Source organism: Schizophyllum commune (assembly GCF_000143185.2).
Source record: "Schizophyllum commune H4-8 unplaced genomic scaffold SCHCOscaffold_3, whole genome shotgun sequence".
NCBI lineage: Eukaryota > Fungi > Basidiomycota > Agaricomycetes > Agaricales > Schizophyllaceae > Schizophyllum > Schizophyllum commune.
The window spans coordinates 1545661-1562362 of NW_026089540.1; the positions used below are offsets into that span (position 1 = coordinate 1545661).

Consider the following 16702-nt stretch of genomic DNA (forward strand, 5'->3'; position numbering starts at 1 on the left):
CTTGCTTCCGACCACCAGAACGTCCTTCGCGACCATCCAATTCTGTACCAAGTAACTCGCGCGACTCTCTTATACTGCGCATGTGGAAGATGAGGGGTCATCAGCCCTTCGTTCGAACCTTGGAAGGGACACGTCGTCGGTCCAAATCGCACCTCCTTAACTTGCACAATCATTCTCAAGGTTGAGCGTGGTATGCTGATTTTGAACCTTGACATCTCGCTACTCATGCGACGAACTACTTCGAGTCCAAGCTCATCCGGTCTATGGTTGTTCTGGCCTGCGCTGACATCGTTGGACCGTCAGCGTGTCTTCCCCTTTGGCTGCTTTCAAGTGCATGTCTCGATGTACTTATTGACGTACGATGCTCACTCATCTTCGCTCAAATTTGAACTGCGCTCGTTATCCTCAATCTTTCTTCTTCTCGCGTTAGGCACTGCGGTTACCTTAATAATCCCCCCTTCCCCCCAGGCCTCCAAATCCAATGCGAGACGAGATACAATCTTGTGGAGAACCTGGATAGGTAAGGCTTCTGATCCCCTATCGCGTCAAACTGGTAGCTGATGCCTTGTGCCCAGCTACCCCTCGCAAGAACGGCGAGAGCGCCGATGGACTCGCTGTAAAGCAAGGATTCGGAGAAGGAAACGTCGTCCGCGGTTCCCGCCTTCGGAACAACGTCGACGGCGGCGTAGACTTCATGTACGTCTGTTCTTCTCTAACCTTCACCATCCAACTAACCCATCTGTAGCGAGTTCAGCTCCCTCGTCACGGTCGAGACTACCTACACCTGGGGCAATGGGCTCAGCCACTGGGGCTTCGAGCTTTGGGGGAAACGACAACGGCTTCGAACTTCTCGAGGTAGCGCCAACGGGACCTCAAGCTCGGGGCCGACGACAAGTATATCATGGAACCCGCGGCGCACGTCATCACGAGCTGCATGGCCTTCTAAAACGCGACGGGCGGGATCTTGGACAATAGGCAGCCCGGGGACATGGTCCTCACGCGCAACACGGCCTGGAACAACACGCGCATTGGGATGCACTTCGAACCCCTGGAACACGGTGACGCTGATGAGCAACAATGCAGTTTCTAATGGGATCGACACGTCGCTCACAGACGAGGTCAGATAGCAGGGTTACCAATGTCATGCAAGCGTATGCATTGTCCCCAGCCTAACGCATCCTCGAGTTCGTGGGACTCGGGCTCTCGCAGCGACGCTTCCTTCGCCAGTCTGGATTCGTCCACCCTGACCGGTGCGAGAGCGGCCAACAGAAGCGTCGCTGCGTCATCTTTCTTGCTTCCTGCTAATGGCGCCGAGATCGGGGCTTAGTACGTCTGACCTATCGATACCCATATCGTCGTGGCCCGACCTGGCCTCACGTCACAAGGAATCATGCAGGCTTCGGAGAGTTCGACCACTGTATACGCGCATATGGATATACACGAGTTTCTTGTTGCCTTACCGGCAGAAATTAGGTTCTCTGTGCCTCTGTCGTGCTCGTTGCTCGCTGAAGGTAGGACAGAAGAGGCCAAGGTGGCGTGTTTGCAGCCCTAAATGGCCGGATAAGGCAATTTAAGAGTTGTAGGTCCCGGCATCTCCCGGCCCCTCCGCAGTGGTCACATCAGCGCGTGACCCCCGCGTAACACCGTGTTCCGAACTTCGATGTGTGGACCCCGCTATGTTCGCTGTCACCTCAGCTGTGAAGGGTCTAGTGCCATTCACTGCGCCACAATCCAGGTCAAATCGTGCAAGCTCACCAGGACCGTCTTACAGCCTCCACACGCTCGGACCTGGGTGCGCGAATGAATCAATGAATGGCGGAAAGTGGTCGGGTGACCGCCTCCGGCAAGCGACAGTGATGTGCGAAGATATCAACCAGCCTGGCCTTACGTTGGCTGCGCCTCCCACCTCTCTCAAGGCGCCCATGTTTCGACACTTTCTACCCCAGCGACGCAAGGTCTCTGCCGACGATATACCCTTCGACGATGCGCTGCATGGGCTCGTGCCCTCGCAGGTTACTGGACACCAGGTCAAGCGAGCGCAGGCCCATTCCATCAGTCCGTTCACCAAGCGGAGATACACGCCACGCTACAAGGAGCTCCTCTCGAGTCGCAGCTCGCTCCCGGCCAACGCACAGGCGGATGAGTTCCTCCGATCCGTGAGCCCATCTGTGGCGACCCTAAAAAATAGCACCTTTTTGCTGATGCATCGATAGTTCAACCAGCGCAAGGTGACCCTCGTAACAGGCGCTGTTGGCGCTGGCAAGACGACACAGTACGTCTTCACAGTCATGTTCAGATTATCTCATCTGAAGGGTCCGGACGCTAAGGATCCCACAACTGATCATCTACGCGGACATGCCACACAAGAAGGGCAAGGCCGTCGCTTGCGTACAACCCCGGAAAATCATGGCTGCTATCCAAGCCCATCGAGTGGCTCAGGAATTGGAAGGTACGCGCCGTGTTCTAGCGTCTGACTCGGTTCATATGAGGAAGATTAATTCCCTCCCTATAGTCCCCGTCGGCGAACACGTGGGATATGCGACCGTCTCCGAGAACAGGACGACGCGCCAGACGATGCTGGTCTACCTCACCGACGAGGCGCTCGTGCGGGAGATGCTCTCTGATCGCTACCTCTCGAAATACTCGGTCATCATCCTGGACGACGTGCATGAGCGCTCGCTATACTCGGATATCCTCATCTGTCTGCTCCGAGATGTGATTCGGAAGCAGTCAGATCTGAAGCTCGTGCTGATGTCTGCGCTGGACGATGTGTCCCTCTTCGAAGACTACTTTGGCGTCAGAGGGCACGTACGACTGACGGGCGTCGAATACACTGTCAGCACGCACTACGCACGGGAACCAAGTACCGCCCTTATCGACGACGCTCTCGGGCTCGTCACGGATATCCATCTGACGCAGGAGGCTGGAGACATACTTCTATTTCTTACCGAGGACGAAGAAATACAGCACATCTGCAAACTCATCCACGAGACAGTCGAGCCCGGTCTTCCTCCCCTTACTGCCATTCCCGTGCACGAGCACATGCGACCTGCAGATATCCAGGCCAAAGTATACGCTACGCTTCACGGGCCTCCCCAACGTCGAGTCTTCGTCTGCAACGACCTGGCCAAATCTGCGTTGTTTATCCCGAGTATCGCCTTTGTCATCGACCCAGGATTCTCCAAGCGACAGATATACGACCCTGCGCTGCGAGCGAGCACCTCTCGCTTGATACCTACGGACAAGGAGTCGGGATCTCTGCGCAAGCACGCCGCTGGCCACCTCCGCCCTGGCAAGTGTTTCCGACTGCTCAGTCGGGAGGACTACCACGAAAACTCGGAAGACGAGATTTTGCCGGAGATTTTGACCGCCGACCTGACCTCCGCCGTATTGCACCTCATTGGCCTCGGGGTCAAGGTAGGGTTCAAGGACTTTTTTTGCTGGCGAACCTTGTTTGACATCGTATAGAACGTTCTCACCTTCAGCTACCTAGACCCACCACCTCCGGGCGTGCTGGAGGGTGCGATAGACCTCCTGACGCATCTGAAGGCCCTTGACAGCGCTGGGAGACTGACACGCCTGGGAGAGACTATGGCTAAGCTACCGGTCGCGCCACAGGTGAGATTACTAGTCAACAGTCTGCTTGAACTCTCAAATCTCACCCATCCGTCACAGCTGGCGAAGGCCTTGATGGCAGCGCCAAAATGCTGCTGCTACCGCGAAATGCTGAAAATCTCTGCCATGCTGCACGGTACGCTTGCTTGCCTTAAAAGCCCGGCCCAACCGCTCTAACTTCTACCGCAGTCCAATACCGCCAGGAAATATTCCGCCGCCCACCTGACCTCGAGGAGGAGGCCGAAATGGCGCACAAGCTCCTGTCCACCTCGCCCACCAGCGACCACATGACATTACTCAACATCTACAACACGTACTCCCGAATCAAAGGTAGGTGCCGAATCAAGTGCGCGCGCCGCGCCCGTGGGTCCGCGAACTCTCCTCACCGCTTCTCTTCGCAGACCGGCACGGCCGCAGCTGGACGGACAAGATGTTCCTCTCGCAGGCGGCATTGGAAGAAGCGGTGCTGATGCGCGACGTGCTGGAGAAGACGATGCTTCGCATCGATCCCTCGCTGGCTTCGCCCACGGAGGCGCCGACGGCGGCGCACTTGCAGCGCGGCATTGCCCGGAGTCTCGTGTACGGGTTCTTCACGCAGGTCGCGCACAGGGAGGGCGACACGTATATGACGTTCCAGAATGATGTGCCGGCGACGCTGCATGTCGACAGCGGGCTGGAGGCGACGCCGGACTGGGTGGTGTACGACCAGCTGGTCCTTTCTCCGGATCCCACGTTGCGTACGGTTACTGCTATTGACCCAGGATGGTAAGTATTGTACTTCGGAAAATCCGCGCATCAACTGATGGGCTTACAGGCTATTCGAACTCGCTCCCGAATACTTCAACCTCCGCTACCTGCCAGAGACACACTCCAAGTACGCGCTGGGCGCGACCCTGCAACCTGGACTCCTGTCAAGGGTGCAACATGAGGCAGATGTCAAGGCGGTGACCGAGCGGTTCGAGTACTTTACTGTACATGATCATCATACCTGACGCTATCTTGTCTCGAAATTTCCTCTTCTACTTCCTGCTTCCTTGGATATATACTACGCCAGACTATGGAATACGCTCGCTTGTATGCTTATACCGCCTTATAGATACCAAATCTCAGTCATGTATCGCTATCGAGAGATCGTCCTATGAGACATTGTCGCTGCTTCTACCTACCTCTGTTATTCTATCCGAGTACGTAGACCTACCGTTTTTTCCAATAAGGGACTCTATTCTATATACCATGCCTTGTCTGACAGGAAAGCGAGTACTTCTGAATTCTGACCGTGAGGTAATAACGCAGGCCACCCCCAACGCGTCGCGATATGTCAATATTTGAAGGCTGATTCCGGGGTTTGCCGAACTGCGATGTTTTCCGCTCCTCCGACTTGCACCTCCGACTCTGTGCCTCAGAAAGCAGCAGCACATAGAGATGCCCAGTCCTGGCGACTATTGTCAGCTTTCGGGTCCTCAAATTCAGCCCCTTGTTATCCACGACCCTTCAGCACCTTCGGGCAACGAGTGAGTTCCTACGTCATCTGAGTGGCGCCCCTCATTCCACGGTGAGCACGACGATATCCGGACGCGCAGACACAGTCATTGACTTCAACTCTGGACTGATTCTGATTAGTTGTTGTACCCTTTTCCGAAGGTCGAAGGCCTTATACGAGCGGTCCGAGATCAGGCTGCATCTGAGCGGCAATTACCGCATCTCGGACCGAGTCATCATGGGCGTATCTTTGCCACTTTTGGCGGTATTCTCTCCTCTGACATTCTCGGAGGTGTCTGCTAGTACGTCCTTGAATGACGCTACCGTGACGGGATCCCAACTAACAAATCCAGTGCCGATGTATACTACGCGAGAGCGATCTGGCCCTGTATCTCAAGCACTTCATTTGCCGGAACTTTGCCACATTATGGGCGTGCGACGGCAGTAGTGACCTGTCCGATTGATTTACTTGCCAAATCATCTGCTGCGGCACTCCCTGTACCCGCGTGCGACGATGCTCCTCTTGAGGACAACGAAGGGCCAGAAATTCCCAGATCATCGCCGAAGGTAATTTCAAACTACAACGCTACAATATATACTCACGTTTCTCGGCTAGCACGTACATACCAATCCTACTCGTACCAGCGACGGTACTACTCAGCTCGTGACTACCTCCCACCCAGATCATCCGTTCGCCAACGCACGCTTGTCACTTTCTCAGAACGCCAAAGATCCCGTGCCTGTCGCTTTACTATGTATTGCTCCTCACGATGAGATCTATGGCTTGATGGCGAGCGCCTTGATGCAACGCAGGGCCCTTCGAATGAATCAACCGCTCCTAGGGCTCACGTTCTCGCCTGGCCAATGGACCATCAACGCATTATATGGCTGGTTCACCCCTGCTCTTGATCATGATTGTGTACGTGTCATGACCGTCCTGCGTCAGAGCGCGTCCGCCTAACCCGTCCTCCAGGTGCAGCTCAAAGTTGCTCATGCGCCTCTTGACTCTCGGCCCAACAGGCACCTTGGTGTCCTTGATATATCTGATATGTCCTCCGCACGGCTACTCGCTTACGCTTTATCATCAAGTGCAGAAGAATTTGTGTCTGGTCTCGTCGACGTGCAGGCACGTGTACTGTCTATTCGACAAACTTTGATGCACCCGCGGTACCCTACCTGGCGACTGGACCTCATGCGATGGCACGACACTGATCCGGAGAACCTGCAAGGAGCGAGAGAATCGATACGGAAATGGTCTGAACAGTGCAGGCAAGTGATTATACAACTGGCGCAAGCGATCGGCGATGACCTTGTCGTCTTAGTGGCAGATCGAGCGTATCACCTACTTGCCCCACGCCGCCAATGTGAGGAGCTATCGCTTTGCCTGACATATCGAAGACATCCTGAACTGACTGATCTACGTAGCGCACATGTTAGCGAAGAGTTCGCGCCTTGCATCCCCGTGTGGCTGGATCCTTGCTGAATGGCTGTCAGCGAGCGATTGCTACTACGAGGACTTTCTCTTGAACACTTGGTTTGGCAACTGTCCCAGTGCGACGAGTATCTGGTAGAGTATGTTCTGTCCTCAACTCGGTACAAATCATTGAGCTGACGAACAACGTTGATCAGGCATTTACAACTTGCGCAGTGAGCTTTATTTACCTTACGCAGGATCACGGATTCCTCACGAAGCTTCAGGGAGAATTCTGACTCGCAACGACGGGAAAGTATGCGATTGTGAGTACTCGTGTATCTTCGCGAAGCTTGGGACTCAACGACATCTTAGACGAGCGCATGAGATCTTAGTCGAGAATAAGGTCCAATTCCGTGTATGGCCTCTCCACAGTGTACCCCAAGACCCTCAAGTCACGCGAATGTTTCATGGAATACTTGATGATCTTGTCTGGCCTTCCGTCGCATATGGATCATCTGACGAGAATAGGACTTTGGAACTGACCACTCGAGTGCGCTGCCTTCACAACTTGTCCCGTTTCGAACGATGACAAAACGAACATTTGCAGGAGAAGCACATTTTGGCTCAATTCGAGCAAGAAATGGATTACGAGCGTTCCATGAGAGCTACGCTCAGTCTCCCGGGTCTGATTCATCCTTACGGCCACTTCTGCTCGTCTATCACCCGTCTAGTGCATTGCGTTCAAAGTATCTGCGAGAGAGCACGCCACGTGAACGACGTGTCTTGCGCAAGAGCACCCTGGCTATCGCTTGTTCTTGCGCTGTGCGGTGACGAGCAGTCGACCGCCCCTGATGTATGGCATATACGGTGGGCACTGTACTCTCCCGACGTCTTCCACCGCTGATTAAATTGTGTCAGCTCGTGCCCCGGCATTCCGCTCGCTCGCGACGTGTATCTCGACAGCGCTGCAACGGCCGACTTCCCGGATAGGGAGGACATTGCAGATGCGCACGCAGACATCGCCGCCGCGAGACGCACGGGCTGCAACTGGGCAACTAAGAAGGAGAATCTGCTCCTTGGCTGCCCTCCCGACGCCTGGCTAGAAGACCACGCTGACAAAATATCGAAAGTGGTATTGAGCACGTGTATACGGCGCCAAAAGAAGACCTATGCATGGGGGGGCCGCGCCGGAAGGGAACAGTCATGTCATGTTCACGCCCGTGTTCTCAACGATCCCCACCTCGGCGCATGCGACACTATCGCATTCGTTTCGGTCGCTGGCGTTTTTGGCGTTCCTGCCACGGCGGACCCGTCCATCTTGCAGAAGATCGCCGATTTTCGCATCATAGGGCCCCAGCTTCGTCCCCGCAATCCCGGGCCCTGCCTCGAGGAAGAAGACGAGGATGTAGATGCCGAAGCGCGTCTGCCGCACATCCTCGACGAGGTGAGGCGACGCCTGGGCATAAATCCAGATCCAGGCAGCTCTGTGTCAAGCCCCTCGCCTTCGGCTGCCGAACTCTTCCCATCGTCGACAACGCGCAGTCTGCATGACCCTCACGATGCTTCTGTCGACCCCTCAAAGGAGATCTGTCTATCAAATATACATGATAGTACGTCCAGCCGTTCTTATTGACCCCGAAAATCTGACACGCTCGATGTCAGCACTCGAACTACCCATCATCTCGTTCGACGACCGAGCATTTCACGGCTCTCTCACCCGGGCGTACGACTGCGCTCGATTGCGCCTGCAGTCAATGACCAGGTTCTATGCTATCATCGGTATATATGACCTTCCTGTATTCGCTCTCGTTTCCTCGGGCCGCACCGGCATCTTACTTTGTGCATGGGGTTCTAAGCCTTCGGAGACTACGGAGGTACGTCCCTTTCCTCGCCAACATCACAACGTCCAACGCCCTCCCGCAGCACACCGATGTGATAACCAACATCGCGGACACCAATTGTCCGCGATGGGACATTGGCGATCCCTCTCAGGCTTTACGCTTCCATGCCTTCATCTCGCGGTTACGCGAGGTCCATACACCAAAGGTCCTTGAGGCGTTCGAAGGACGCAGACAAGAATTCGTTCAAGCATGGAAGGCCGACCCCGACGCACCGCGATTCCGATGGACAATGAAGCACCAGCAGGAGGAGCCGATTGTGCAAGCGTTGCCCGCTCGGCTGGAAGCAGAACAGGAAGAGCTGCTTGAATGGCAGGAGAGGGTCGATTTGATTGAGGCGCTCATCGCCGAACGCGTGCACCTCGGCGAGGAGGCCGCTCCTACGCGCCCCGCTCCTGACTGGACGATCCCTAAGCCAGAAGCGGTCGATCCGTACGATCTGTCTGATCTAGTGTAATTGTCGTACTTATAAGTACAGATGCAATACGGACACAAGCTTCGTTCCCGATGTTTGGATCCCTGCCATGAAGGCGGGGCCGTAGAACGTCCACTCCAAGCCCGGCCCACCATGTAAGGTGTTTTACAAGTACCTGCCTTCTTCGAGGCACTCTCAGCTCAAGAAACAAACTTTCGGCGCAAGTTCTTGAATAGAGCTTACGCATTGCGACGTACTTCGCGGTAATATTCGAGCACGGTTGGTGCTGATCTACCACAAAAGCAAGGGCGCAAGCACGACGTCGGGCCGCGATCGATGAATTCGTATTGTACGCAGACTGGACCAGGATGGAAGGACGGATGTTTCATACTAGTCTTGAGCATTGCAGCACACCTTAGCGGTACAAGCCAAGGGAGAATCATTTCGCATGTCGAGCCAGTGTCAGCGCCGCATTGATGATACGCGTTCAACTCAGCTCCTTCGCCTCCTTCCCTCCCCAGAACAACCTCTCCAAGCTCCTCCGTACATCTTCGCCCAAACCCTTGCCGATCAAGACGAGCTTGCCCTCTTTGGGCACACCGGAAACATCATCATCTGCCTTGGGTCCATTATCCTCCGCCTTGAACAGATCATACATGTTCCGCACGCCCTGCAGGACGTACCGCTCGCCAGTCGTCGTGACGAAGAGGCCCTTGCAGCGCAGGACGAGGAGGGGATCTCTCTTCTGTACTGGGTCTGTCGCGGCTTCTTTCTTCGGCGATGAGCCTTCTTGCTTCGATGGCGAACCCTCCTTCGGGGCGGCAGACAGGGATGGGTCCGCGACCGCCGCTCCTGTCGACGCCGCCCCCTCCCCCGCCAACCGTCCCTGCTTCGATAACTCCGTCAGGGTGTCCTTCGGCAACTCCGACAGGGTGTCCTTCGACGTTTCCGGCGGGGTGTCCTTCGACAACTCCGGCAGCCGCCCCTCCCACAGCACCTCGCGCACCCACCCATCCAGCTCGCCGAGCGCGTCCGGCGTCAAGGGCGGCACGTTCACGCGCAAGCTCGATATGCCGCGCACCTCGTAGTGCGTGCTGTGCGGTTGCCTGTGAGCATGAGGGGTGCTGGGATCGTGATCGTGGCTGCAGTCCGGGCCGTGTTCGTGTTCGCGCGCTGCGCCGGAGTGCGCTACTGAACCCGTGTGCGTTATAGGGTCGTTTGCCTTCGACGCGGGAGTAGATCCGTCGTCACCGTCATCTTCAGCAATTACCGGCGCTGAACCGTACGCTCTGATCCCCATGAGCTTGCCGAGGTCGATCTGACCGCGCACGGTGCGGTACACGGGCGCGCCGGGGTTCACCTTCGTAATGAGGTCCTCCGTGGCAGCGAGGGTGTCAGGCGATACAAGATCAACCTTGTTCAGCAAAATAATGTCGGAGCCGGCGATTTGACTTAGGGAGGACGTCAGCATCGAGAATTATTGACATGGCGGTGGGAGGATGCAGTACAGATGGTGTTAGGATGAATCTCGAGAGAAATGCTTACCGAAGACTCTCGCCGACCTCGGAATCGTCTGACGAAGAATCCTCTTCCATTTGCTAAGGATAGGCGAGTAAGCAAGGGGAGCGGCGATGTATGTGAAGGCCCTACCTGCTTGCCAAAGACCGCATCGACGACGCAGATAACGCCGTCCAAAGCGATATCCTTGCCCAATCCGAGCGCATACTCCTCATTATGCCAGATCATGCTTGCGATGGGGCCTAATAAAATCATCAGACCACTCTCCACCATTCCCATGTTTAGTCACCTACCTGGATCCGCGAGCCCCGTCGTCTCAAGCAAGATATGGTCGAAGGCGCCCTTGCGCTCCATGAGCTTCTCGATTGCCGCCAAACCCGCATCCTTGATGCTGCAGCACAGGCAGCCGTTCGCGAGCTCGAGGAACTCCTCTGACTGCGCGGCCGGATCATCAGGTGAGGACACGTTGATGGCTTTGGCTGTGAGGTAAATTGAGGCGGTGAGAGTAAGTGGCGCAGGGGGATGGGGAGGCGTACCTTCAATATCCTACTGTCATGGTTCGTAAGAGAGTGATCTTGGCGGAGAGGGAGAAGAGTACTAACCGCGGTGTCACCGAATTCGTTCATGATGACGGCGATGCGATAGCCGTGCTTTTCGGTGAGGATCCGTCTTGGGGAACGAATTAGTGGGAAGTATGGGGGGCAGCGGTTAAGGCGCACTTGAGGAGTGTGGATTTGCCTGCACCGAGGAACCCGCATATTATGGTGAGAGGCACCCTCTTGCTGGCTAAAGCACTTGGGTCATCAAGTGCTGGGGGAACTTCGTGCTCAATGAGCGTGCTGTGGGCCAGTTAGGCTGCGATATTGGTCTGCGATGGGCGCGCCGACTCACGGTATCTCGTCCTCGTCGTCAAACATATTTCTCTGCGCGTCTGGGAAGAGTTGGTAAGATGGATGTCAGGAGCAAGTCGCGTTTCTTCCGAGGTCCGTCGGCTCCAACCCCGCGTCGCGTGCCGCCGTCGCGTGACGGGCGCTGTGACGGGCGCACGTGAGCGTCAGGCCCCATTGTCCTGGACCTCGCCGCGCTCGCCATTCACTCTTTGACCCCCACCCTCACTCGCACACGATGGACGGCCTCCAGACGTACAACCGAATACAGTACAGCCCAGAGCAGCTCAAGAACTTCATCCAGGGCCCCGCCGATGTGGAGTGGAAGTACGCATCCACGCTCCCTAATTACTGGCGGCCCGCGCGCACAGTGCTAGATGATGGGCAAATTCTGACTGAACGCGCCCCGCGGCAGATACGAGATGCGCCGGCAGTGCCAGGAGATCCTGCCCGGGCTCTATCTTGGCTCATTCGTCGTGTCGAAGGAGTTACAAACGCTGAAGTCGCTGGGCATCACTCATGTGTGCGTGAACACGATCGCCGCCACTGAGCGCGTCCGCTGACCCCGCCCTTGCAGAGTCTGCATCCGCGATGCGAAGGAGGCGTTCACGGTCAAGCCGCGCTTCCCTGAACACTTCGCGTATATGACGCTGGACGTGGAGGATAACGAGGAGCAGAACCTGATCCGCCTCTTTCCAGGGTGAGCCTCGCCACCCTCGTTCAACGCACCCCGCCGACCGCGCGCAGAGCCAAGGCATTCATTGACCAGGCGATATCGCAAGGAGGAAAGGTCCTGGTGCACTGTAACGGTGCGTATGGCCCAGTCCAGCAACTATGCATGCATGCTCATTGATCGCAGGCGGCATCAGCCTCTCCCCCGCGTTTGTCGTCATGTTCGTGATGCAGTACTACCAGCTCAACTGGGAGGACGCGCTGCACCTCGTGCAGAACCGCCGCTACTGCATCTCGCCCAACGGCGGCTTCCTCACGCAGATCAAGGTGCGCGCCACGCGCGGGGCGGGTGGCTACCGTCACACAATCATCGTCATCCTCACTCACCCTCGCCACGCAGGAATACGAGGCGATCTACCGCGCGAACATCGCGGTCGCGCAACACCCGCACATGGGCGACCGCCAGGCGCGTAGGAAGCGCGCCGACGATGAGTCGGACGACGAGAACGACCGGTGCGTGGTCGTGTCGGTCTGCTGATCCCGCCATTGACGATCCCCTTGCAGCGCGATGGAGGACCGGAAACGCGCGATGGTCGATCCCAACCCGGGACCGGAACACGATCCCAACGCCATGGAGACATAGTGATAGTGGCTCTGTCTTTCATGGCACTGCATCGCCGCTACCCATCGCTGCATTGCCGCTGCCAATCGCTGCGCCATCGCTGCCTATCGCTGCCTCACATCGCAGCTCGCTCTCAATTCTCCATACATCCAATCCCTCAATACGAACCCTCTTGTATCGCTTCTTTCTTTATTATGTTCTCGTAGTTCTGTTACCCGGGTTCATGCACAGTGGAATGCAGCTAGGAATTGTAAGCACCGTATAATCGCAGCTTTCCCGTCATAGTCAGCTAGTAAAGGGCCGTCCTGTCTCCCAGTGAGCACTTTCTCAGTCAGTCAACGTCCGCTCGCAATTGCAACGTCAAGGACGGCCCACACCCTCATAGAGCGCATAGAGGAAGGTTCATCGTAGCATGTAATCATACAATTACAAGACGCGCGCGTCAACTGAAAGATACAGGGTGGGTAAGAGTACGAAGGTGAGAGGTCAGTACGCTGTCAGTGGATACAAATTTCATTTGAATTCATCAATCGTCGCCCTGCACGGTGACGATGCGGGCGAAGGTACCTGCAAGTGCGTGAGTTCGGTCGTCGAACGCAACGGCGAAGGGCTATTGAACGTGACCGCGAAGAGCTCTTGAGTGTGGCCGCACAGAATGTAGTCAACAGAATGACCAAAAGCAACACTCACCTCCTGTTCCCCAGATCCCCTTGCGCAAGCACGCGAGCTGCACGATCTGGCTGTGGTCGATGAAGAGGTTCGCGGTGGCGCCCTGATTCTGGATGTGGTAGGCGAAGACTGGGATGAGGTCCGGTGCGTGAGTTCGTCGCTATCCGCATCAGCAGATACAGTCACTCACCCTCGGGATCCGCGGCCTCGAACATGATCTTCTCCTTCGGGAGCGCACTGGTGACGGCGGAGATCACGTCCGTCCGCCAGTTGCGCACGTTCTCGGTTATGCCCTCGGACTCGATCATGATCATCTGAGGGGTGGGACTTAGCAGGTGGTACGGAGGGAGGAACAAGAGGAAGTCGAGTTGGGAGGAAGTTGAGGCGGGAGGAAGTCGAGGCGGGGATGGCAAGGAAGCATGGGTGGAGAGGAAGACCCAACGCACATAAGCCCCGGCATCAAGGAACGTCTTCGCCCGGTCAATCAGCCACTTGGGATCACGCGTCCCTGCGGATTCGAGCTCCTCGACGGAGGCGTCGCCGCCGGCGCCCCATCTATGGTGATCGAGTGGTCAGAGAAGGGACAAGAAAATGGGCGAGCGAGCAATAGACCATATCTGAAGCGGCGAAACTCAAAACAAAAAACGCTCTATGGTGTTCAGAAACTCGACCAGCGACGTTCGTAAAGAGTTTGTAACTCGCGTTGGAGCCCTGGGTTGGCGGGCAGCGGCGCCTGTCTGCGCCCAGGGATCCCTGACGTCACCATGTGAACGCCCGCTCGCCGAGTTTCTGAACACTCCTGGCTTGTTTCTAACAGCCCAAGTTCGAAAACTTCGAACTGCTTGTTTTCGCCGCATCAGATATGGTCTAGTGCGATACGCACTGGATGCCAATCTCGGGCTTCGGCTTCAGGCCTTGGGCGGCGGTGAGCTCGACGAGGTAGGCCCAGTCCTCGGTGGGGATGGAGAGAAAGCCGGAGGAGAGCTCGAGGACGTCGAAGCTGAGGATGGATCTCTGAGTCAAGGTCGTCCGTCGGTAAGGCAGGAAGGAGCAGACGCACCCCATGTTCTTGCAGGCCTCCAGATACTTCGTAATCACATAGCGATCGCCGCCCGAGGCTGACAACACACGCTCGATGTAGCCTCCCGTGCTCACGTAGCAGTCTACGCATCCCGGTCAATATCTCCAGAGTAGGCCATGCGCACGCGACACACCATGCTTATGCGCCACCTCGATCAACTTGCCCAACCGCTCCGGCGGCATCAGCGTGAACGAGCCGCCCGCAAACTTCACCCCGTCCACATACTCGCCCCAGTCGCTCAGCAGCTCGTCGAGGTACGTCGCGGTGACCGGCGCGTAGTACGGCCCGCGGATCTCGGTGAGGCCGCGCTTGCGGGGCTTGGCGGGAAGGCTGTTGCTCGGGAGAAAGGCGAAGGGGGCGGTGGCGTTCGTAGGAGAGGATGTGGAGGCGGAGGGCGCACGGAGGGCGGGTGAGGGGCGAAGAATCCCGGAGGGGGACTTGTTCGCAGTGGAAGCGCTGAGGAGGCGCGAGCTGCGTCCTGCGTTGTTCAAGAGAGGGGAGATGCGGGCGGGCTTGAGGGCTTGCATGATTAGTGGTGCTGGTGAGGACGAGAGCTAGTTGGGAGGTCCGCGCCCCCGCCTGCATATTTGAGTCTGGGGAGGGTGCACGCTATGAACGCATCGTGAATTCATGGTGGCGCGGGAGAAGAACATGTGAGCCCGATGTGATGTGATTGTTTGCAATTGGTCCCGTTCTCCCTTCAGATCTGTCCTTCCCTTTATGCATAGCCATCTCCGGTCACCCCTGCGAGCATCTTGTGGGATCTCATCGCGAGCAGCTAAGCAGAGTCTTGAAAACTTCCCATCCGAAGCAGCATTCATCGCCTAGAGTTGGTTGGGGGCAGCATGCATCGTAGACTGTCCCCTCGATACATCGCCGCATCAGTGTTCACTGTCTAGCCTCCTGGTATATCCTATCCACGCAGCTGCTCAATAAATACAATGTCCTTCAGGCTTCTATAGCTGCTTGATGCTTGCTTTCTCCTTTTCTTGGATCACGCGCTTTGCGTGTACTTCTGCAGCGTACGGTCAGCAGCTGTGATGGACATTTACTTGAACGCTACCCACCTTTCCTCTTCACGTAGGCCTCCACGGAGATACCAGCGAAGACAACGCCTGCACCCGCCCACTGGCCGGGTGTCAATTTGTGGTCGTACATGAAAACGGACAGCAGCATGGTGAACATCTTGCGCGTCAATGTTATGGTCCTGCGGGACAAGTCAGCCCGCCGCACGAATATTCACAGTGGCGATCACATACACAAGCGTCAAGCTGCCAAAGTGCTGCAGCGTCTCGAAGATGAACAGCTGGCCGAGCGCGCCCGTGAGCGCGAACTGCGCCAGCGGCCTCAGCACCCCCGGATGCGTGCGCACGAACGCGAGCACGGACGCCAGCTCGCTCTGCCCGCCGTCCGAGGGGTGGATGACGGGGATGTACGGGAGCGGCAGGACCGCGAGCAGCAGATTCACCGCCGCGCCGAACGTGTTCATCCACAGCATCATCTGCTGCCCGTTCAGGCCCTTGAACCGCGCGAAGATCTCGTCCTGCGACGCGTTTACTGCCCCGTCGAGCGCGAGGTTGATGAGCAGGTAAGATAGGCCGATCAGGTTCGCGTGCGGCGGTCGCTCCCCCGCGACCCCACCGCCGTGCTTCTTCCCGCTGCCGCCGCCAAAGTGCATGAAGAGCGAGATGCCGAGGGTGACCATGCCGACGACGAGGTACTTGTAGGGCGCGAAGCGGCGGCGGTAGAGGAGGACGTTCATGAGCATGACGGGGACGAGCTTGCAGGACTTTCCAAGGACCATGGCGGGGTAGGAGATGTACTGGAGGGAGGCGAAGCCGAAGGGGGCCGCGGCGACGATGAAGACGGAGGTCTGGAGGAAGCGGCGCATAAGGGGGCGCGTCCAGGTGAACGTAATGGTCGAGGGAGAGAGGGAGGCATCGCCATTCGATTTCGCGTGTCCGTTGGACTTTGCATGCCCGTTCGTTTGCGCGGTAAAGGGCTTAGGTGTGGGCGGCTCGAGGCCGATCGCTTGCGAGAAGGAGACGCCAGGTTGTCGTCGGAGAGAGATGTATAAGAGAGCGGCGAGGGCGCTGAATGCACTTTGGCAAGTGCTCATGATGAGGGCGGACTTGAACTTCGCGGGTGGGGTGCCGTCTATGGATTCGAAGGGCACCGACACTGCAAGTATATGGTAAGCATGCATGTCTGCACATCAAGGGGGAGCTCATACATCTCTCCTGAGCTATGGCCCATATCTACAGACTTCTCAGCTCAGAGCTCATCGGGGGGAAGGACGCGACGCACCAGAAACATAGCGTATACTCCGCCGACGCATAGGCCCAGCCTGCAGCCCTTCAGCTACTTCACATGCCTTCTGGGAAGCCCTACGCACCTTAGAAATGACATTGTGAGCGACTGGGAAATAAGTT

The 16702-nt window shown here is 56.8% G+C and overlaps 7 protein-coding genes across 7 annotated transcripts; 4 read left to right on the top strand and 3 right to left on the bottom strand.

Annotated features, from left to right (window-relative positions):
- Positions 1–3: 3 nt before the first annotated feature.
- On the top strand, positions 4–1483 carry SCHCODRAFT_02614905 (uncharacterized protein). Its single transcript, XM_050344685.1, has 3 exons — positions 4–520; positions 576–696; positions 746–1483. The coding sequence occupies exons 1-3, from the start codon at positions 226–228 to the stop codon at positions 1125–1127; spliced, it is 798 nt and encodes a 265-aa protein (XP_050201638.1). The 5' UTR covers positions 4–225; the 3' UTR covers positions 1128–1483.
- A 186-nt stretch (positions 1484–1669) lies between these two features.
- On the top strand, positions 1670–4911 carry SCHCODRAFT_02614908 (P-loop containing nucleoside triphosphate hydrolase protein). Its single transcript, XM_003033753.2, has 9 exons — positions 1670–2156; positions 2214–2272; positions 2328–2449; positions 2513–3417; positions 3469–3618; positions 3676–3751; positions 3805–3945; positions 4017–4380; positions 4430–4911. Exons 1-9 carry the CDS (start codon positions 1857–1859, stop codon positions 4605–4607), a joined length of 2295 nt encoding a protein of 764 aa, XP_003033799.2. The 5' UTR covers positions 1670–1856; the 3' UTR covers positions 4608–4911.
- Positions 4912–5836: 925 nt separating this feature from the next.
- On the top strand, positions 5837–9036 carry SCHCODRAFT_02191674 (uncharacterized protein). Its single transcript, XM_050342025.1, has 12 exons — positions 5837–6013; positions 6068–6363; positions 6417–6458; positions 6520–6537; positions 6589–6666; positions 6724–6741; positions 6793–6831; positions 6881–7058; positions 7116–7375; positions 7427–8118; positions 8171–8382; positions 8432–9036. Exons 1-12 carry the CDS (start codon positions 5882–5884, stop codon positions 8861–8863), a joined length of 2397 nt encoding a protein of 798 aa, XP_050201639.1. The 5' UTR covers positions 5837–5881; the 3' UTR covers positions 8864–9036.
- SCHCODRAFT_02745436 (cobW-domain-containing protein) lies at positions 9015–11303 on the bottom strand. Its single transcript, XM_050347191.1, has 8 exons — positions 11231–11303; positions 11059–11178; positions 10942–11008; positions 10876–10885; positions 10633–10818; positions 10472–10581; positions 10367–10419; positions 9015–10272 (listed from the first exon to the last, which is right to left on the bottom strand). Exons 1-8 carry the CDS (start codon positions 11254–11256, stop codon positions 9309–9311), a joined length of 1536 nt encoding a protein of 511 aa, XP_050201640.1. The 5' UTR covers positions 11257–11303; the 3' UTR covers positions 9015–9308.
- A 106-nt stretch (positions 11304–11409) lies between these two features.
- On the top strand, positions 11410–12961 carry SCHCODRAFT_02614917 (phosphatases II). The gene is made up of 7 exons (XM_003033754.2): positions 11410–11553; positions 11642–11749; positions 11804–11926; positions 11974–12035; positions 12086–12225; positions 12299–12411; positions 12463–12961. Exons 1-7 carry the CDS (start codon positions 11465–11467, stop codon positions 12539–12541), a joined length of 714 nt encoding a protein of 237 aa, XP_003033800.1. The 5' UTR covers positions 11410–11464; the 3' UTR covers positions 12542–12961.
- An 85-nt stretch (positions 12962–13046) lies between these two features.
- On the bottom strand, positions 13047–14832 carry SCHCODRAFT_0256471 (coma-domain-containing protein; the record flags this gene model as incomplete). Its single annotated transcript, XM_003034331.1, has 7 exons — positions 14404–14832; positions 14250–14352; positions 14073–14189; positions 13636–13744; positions 13380–13503; positions 13211–13318; positions 13047–13087 (listed from the first exon to the last, which is right to left on the bottom strand). The coding sequence occupies exons 1-7, from the start codon at positions 14795–14797 to the stop codon at positions 13047–13049; spliced, it is 996 nt and encodes a 331-aa protein (XP_003034377.1). The 5' UTR covers positions 14798–14832.
- A 394-nt stretch (positions 14833–15226) lies between these two features.
- Positions 15227–16679, bottom strand: SCHCODRAFT_02697881 (UAA transporter; the record flags this gene model as incomplete). Its single annotated transcript, XM_003034332.1, has 6 exons — positions 15227–15285; positions 15338–15477; positions 15530–16451; positions 16504–16528; positions 16578–16617; positions 16666–16679. The coding sequence occupies 6 exons, from the start codon at positions 16677–16679 to the stop codon at positions 15227–15229; spliced, it is 1200 nt and encodes a 399-aa protein (XP_003034378.1).
- Between the last annotated feature and the right edge of the window lie 23 nt (positions 16680–16702).

What these genes read in the sequence shown, in the direction of transcription:
- SCHCODRAFT_02191674 (XM_050342025.1), top strand. Translation starts at nt 5,882, where the DNA reads ATGGCGAGCGCCTTGATGCAACGCAGGGCCCTTCGAATGAATCAACCG. An exon ending in CGACGGGAAAGTATGCGATT is followed by an intron (nt 6,832 to 6,880) that starts GTGAGTACTCGT and finishes ACGACATCTTAG; the next exon opens with ACGAGCGCATGAGATCTTAG. An exon ending in CTTTGGAACTGACCACTCGA is followed by an intron (nt 7,059 to 7,115) that starts GTGCGCTGCCTT and finishes GAACATTTGCAG; the next exon opens with GAGAAGCACATTTTGGCTCA.
- SCHCODRAFT_02614905 (XM_050344685.1), top strand. Translation starts at nt 226, where the DNA reads ATGCGACGAACTACTTCGAGTCCAAGCTCATCCGGTCTATGGTTGTTC. An exon ending in CTTGTGGAGAACCTGGATAG is followed by an intron (nt 521 to 575) that starts GTAAGGCTTCTG and finishes CCTTGTGCCCAG; the next exon opens with CTACCCCTCGCAAGAACGGC. An exon ending in GACGGCGGCGTAGACTTCAT is followed by an intron (nt 697 to 745) that starts GTACGTCTGTTC and finishes ACCCATCTGTAG; the next exon opens with CGAGTTCAGCTCCCTCGTCA.
- SCHCODRAFT_02745436 (XM_050347191.1), bottom strand. Translation starts at nt 11,256, where the DNA reads ATGTTTGACGACGAGGACGAGATACC. An exon ending in GACGGGGCTCGCGGATCCAG is followed by an intron (nt 10,582 to 10,632) that starts GTAGGTGACTAA and finishes TGATTTTATTAG; the next exon opens with GCCCCATCGCAAGCATGATC. An exon ending in ATGCGGTCTTTGGCAAGCAG is followed by an intron (nt 10,420 to 10,471) that starts GTAGGGCCTTCA and finishes GCCTATCCTTAG; the next exon opens with CAAATGGAAGAGGATTCTTC.
- SCHCODRAFT_02614908 (XM_003033753.2), top strand. Translation starts at nt 1,857, where the DNA reads ATGTGCGAAGATATCAACCAGCCTGGCCTTACGTTGGCTGCGCCTCCC. An exon ending in TCATTGGCCTCGGGGTCAAG is followed by an intron (nt 3,418 to 3,468) that starts GTAGGGTTCAAG and finishes GACATCGTATAG; the next exon opens with AACGTTCTCACCTTCAGCTA. An exon ending in AATCTCTGCCATGCTGCACG is followed by an intron (nt 3,752 to 3,804) that starts GTACGCTTGCTT and finishes CTTCTACCGCAG; the next exon opens with TCCAATACCGCCAGGAAATA.
- SCHCODRAFT_02614917 (XM_003033754.2), top strand. Translation starts at nt 11,465, where the DNA reads ATGGACGGCCTCCAGACGTACAACCGAATACAGTACAGCCCAGAGCAG. An exon ending in CTGATCCGCCTCTTTCCAGG is followed by an intron (nt 11,927 to 11,973) that starts GTGAGCCTCGCC and finishes GACCGCGCGCAG; the next exon opens with AGCCAAGGCATTCATTGACC. An exon ending in GGTCCTGGTGCACTGTAACG is followed by an intron (nt 12,036 to 12,085) that starts GTGCGTATGGCC and finishes CATTGATCGCAG; the next exon opens with GCGGCATCAGCCTCTCCCCC.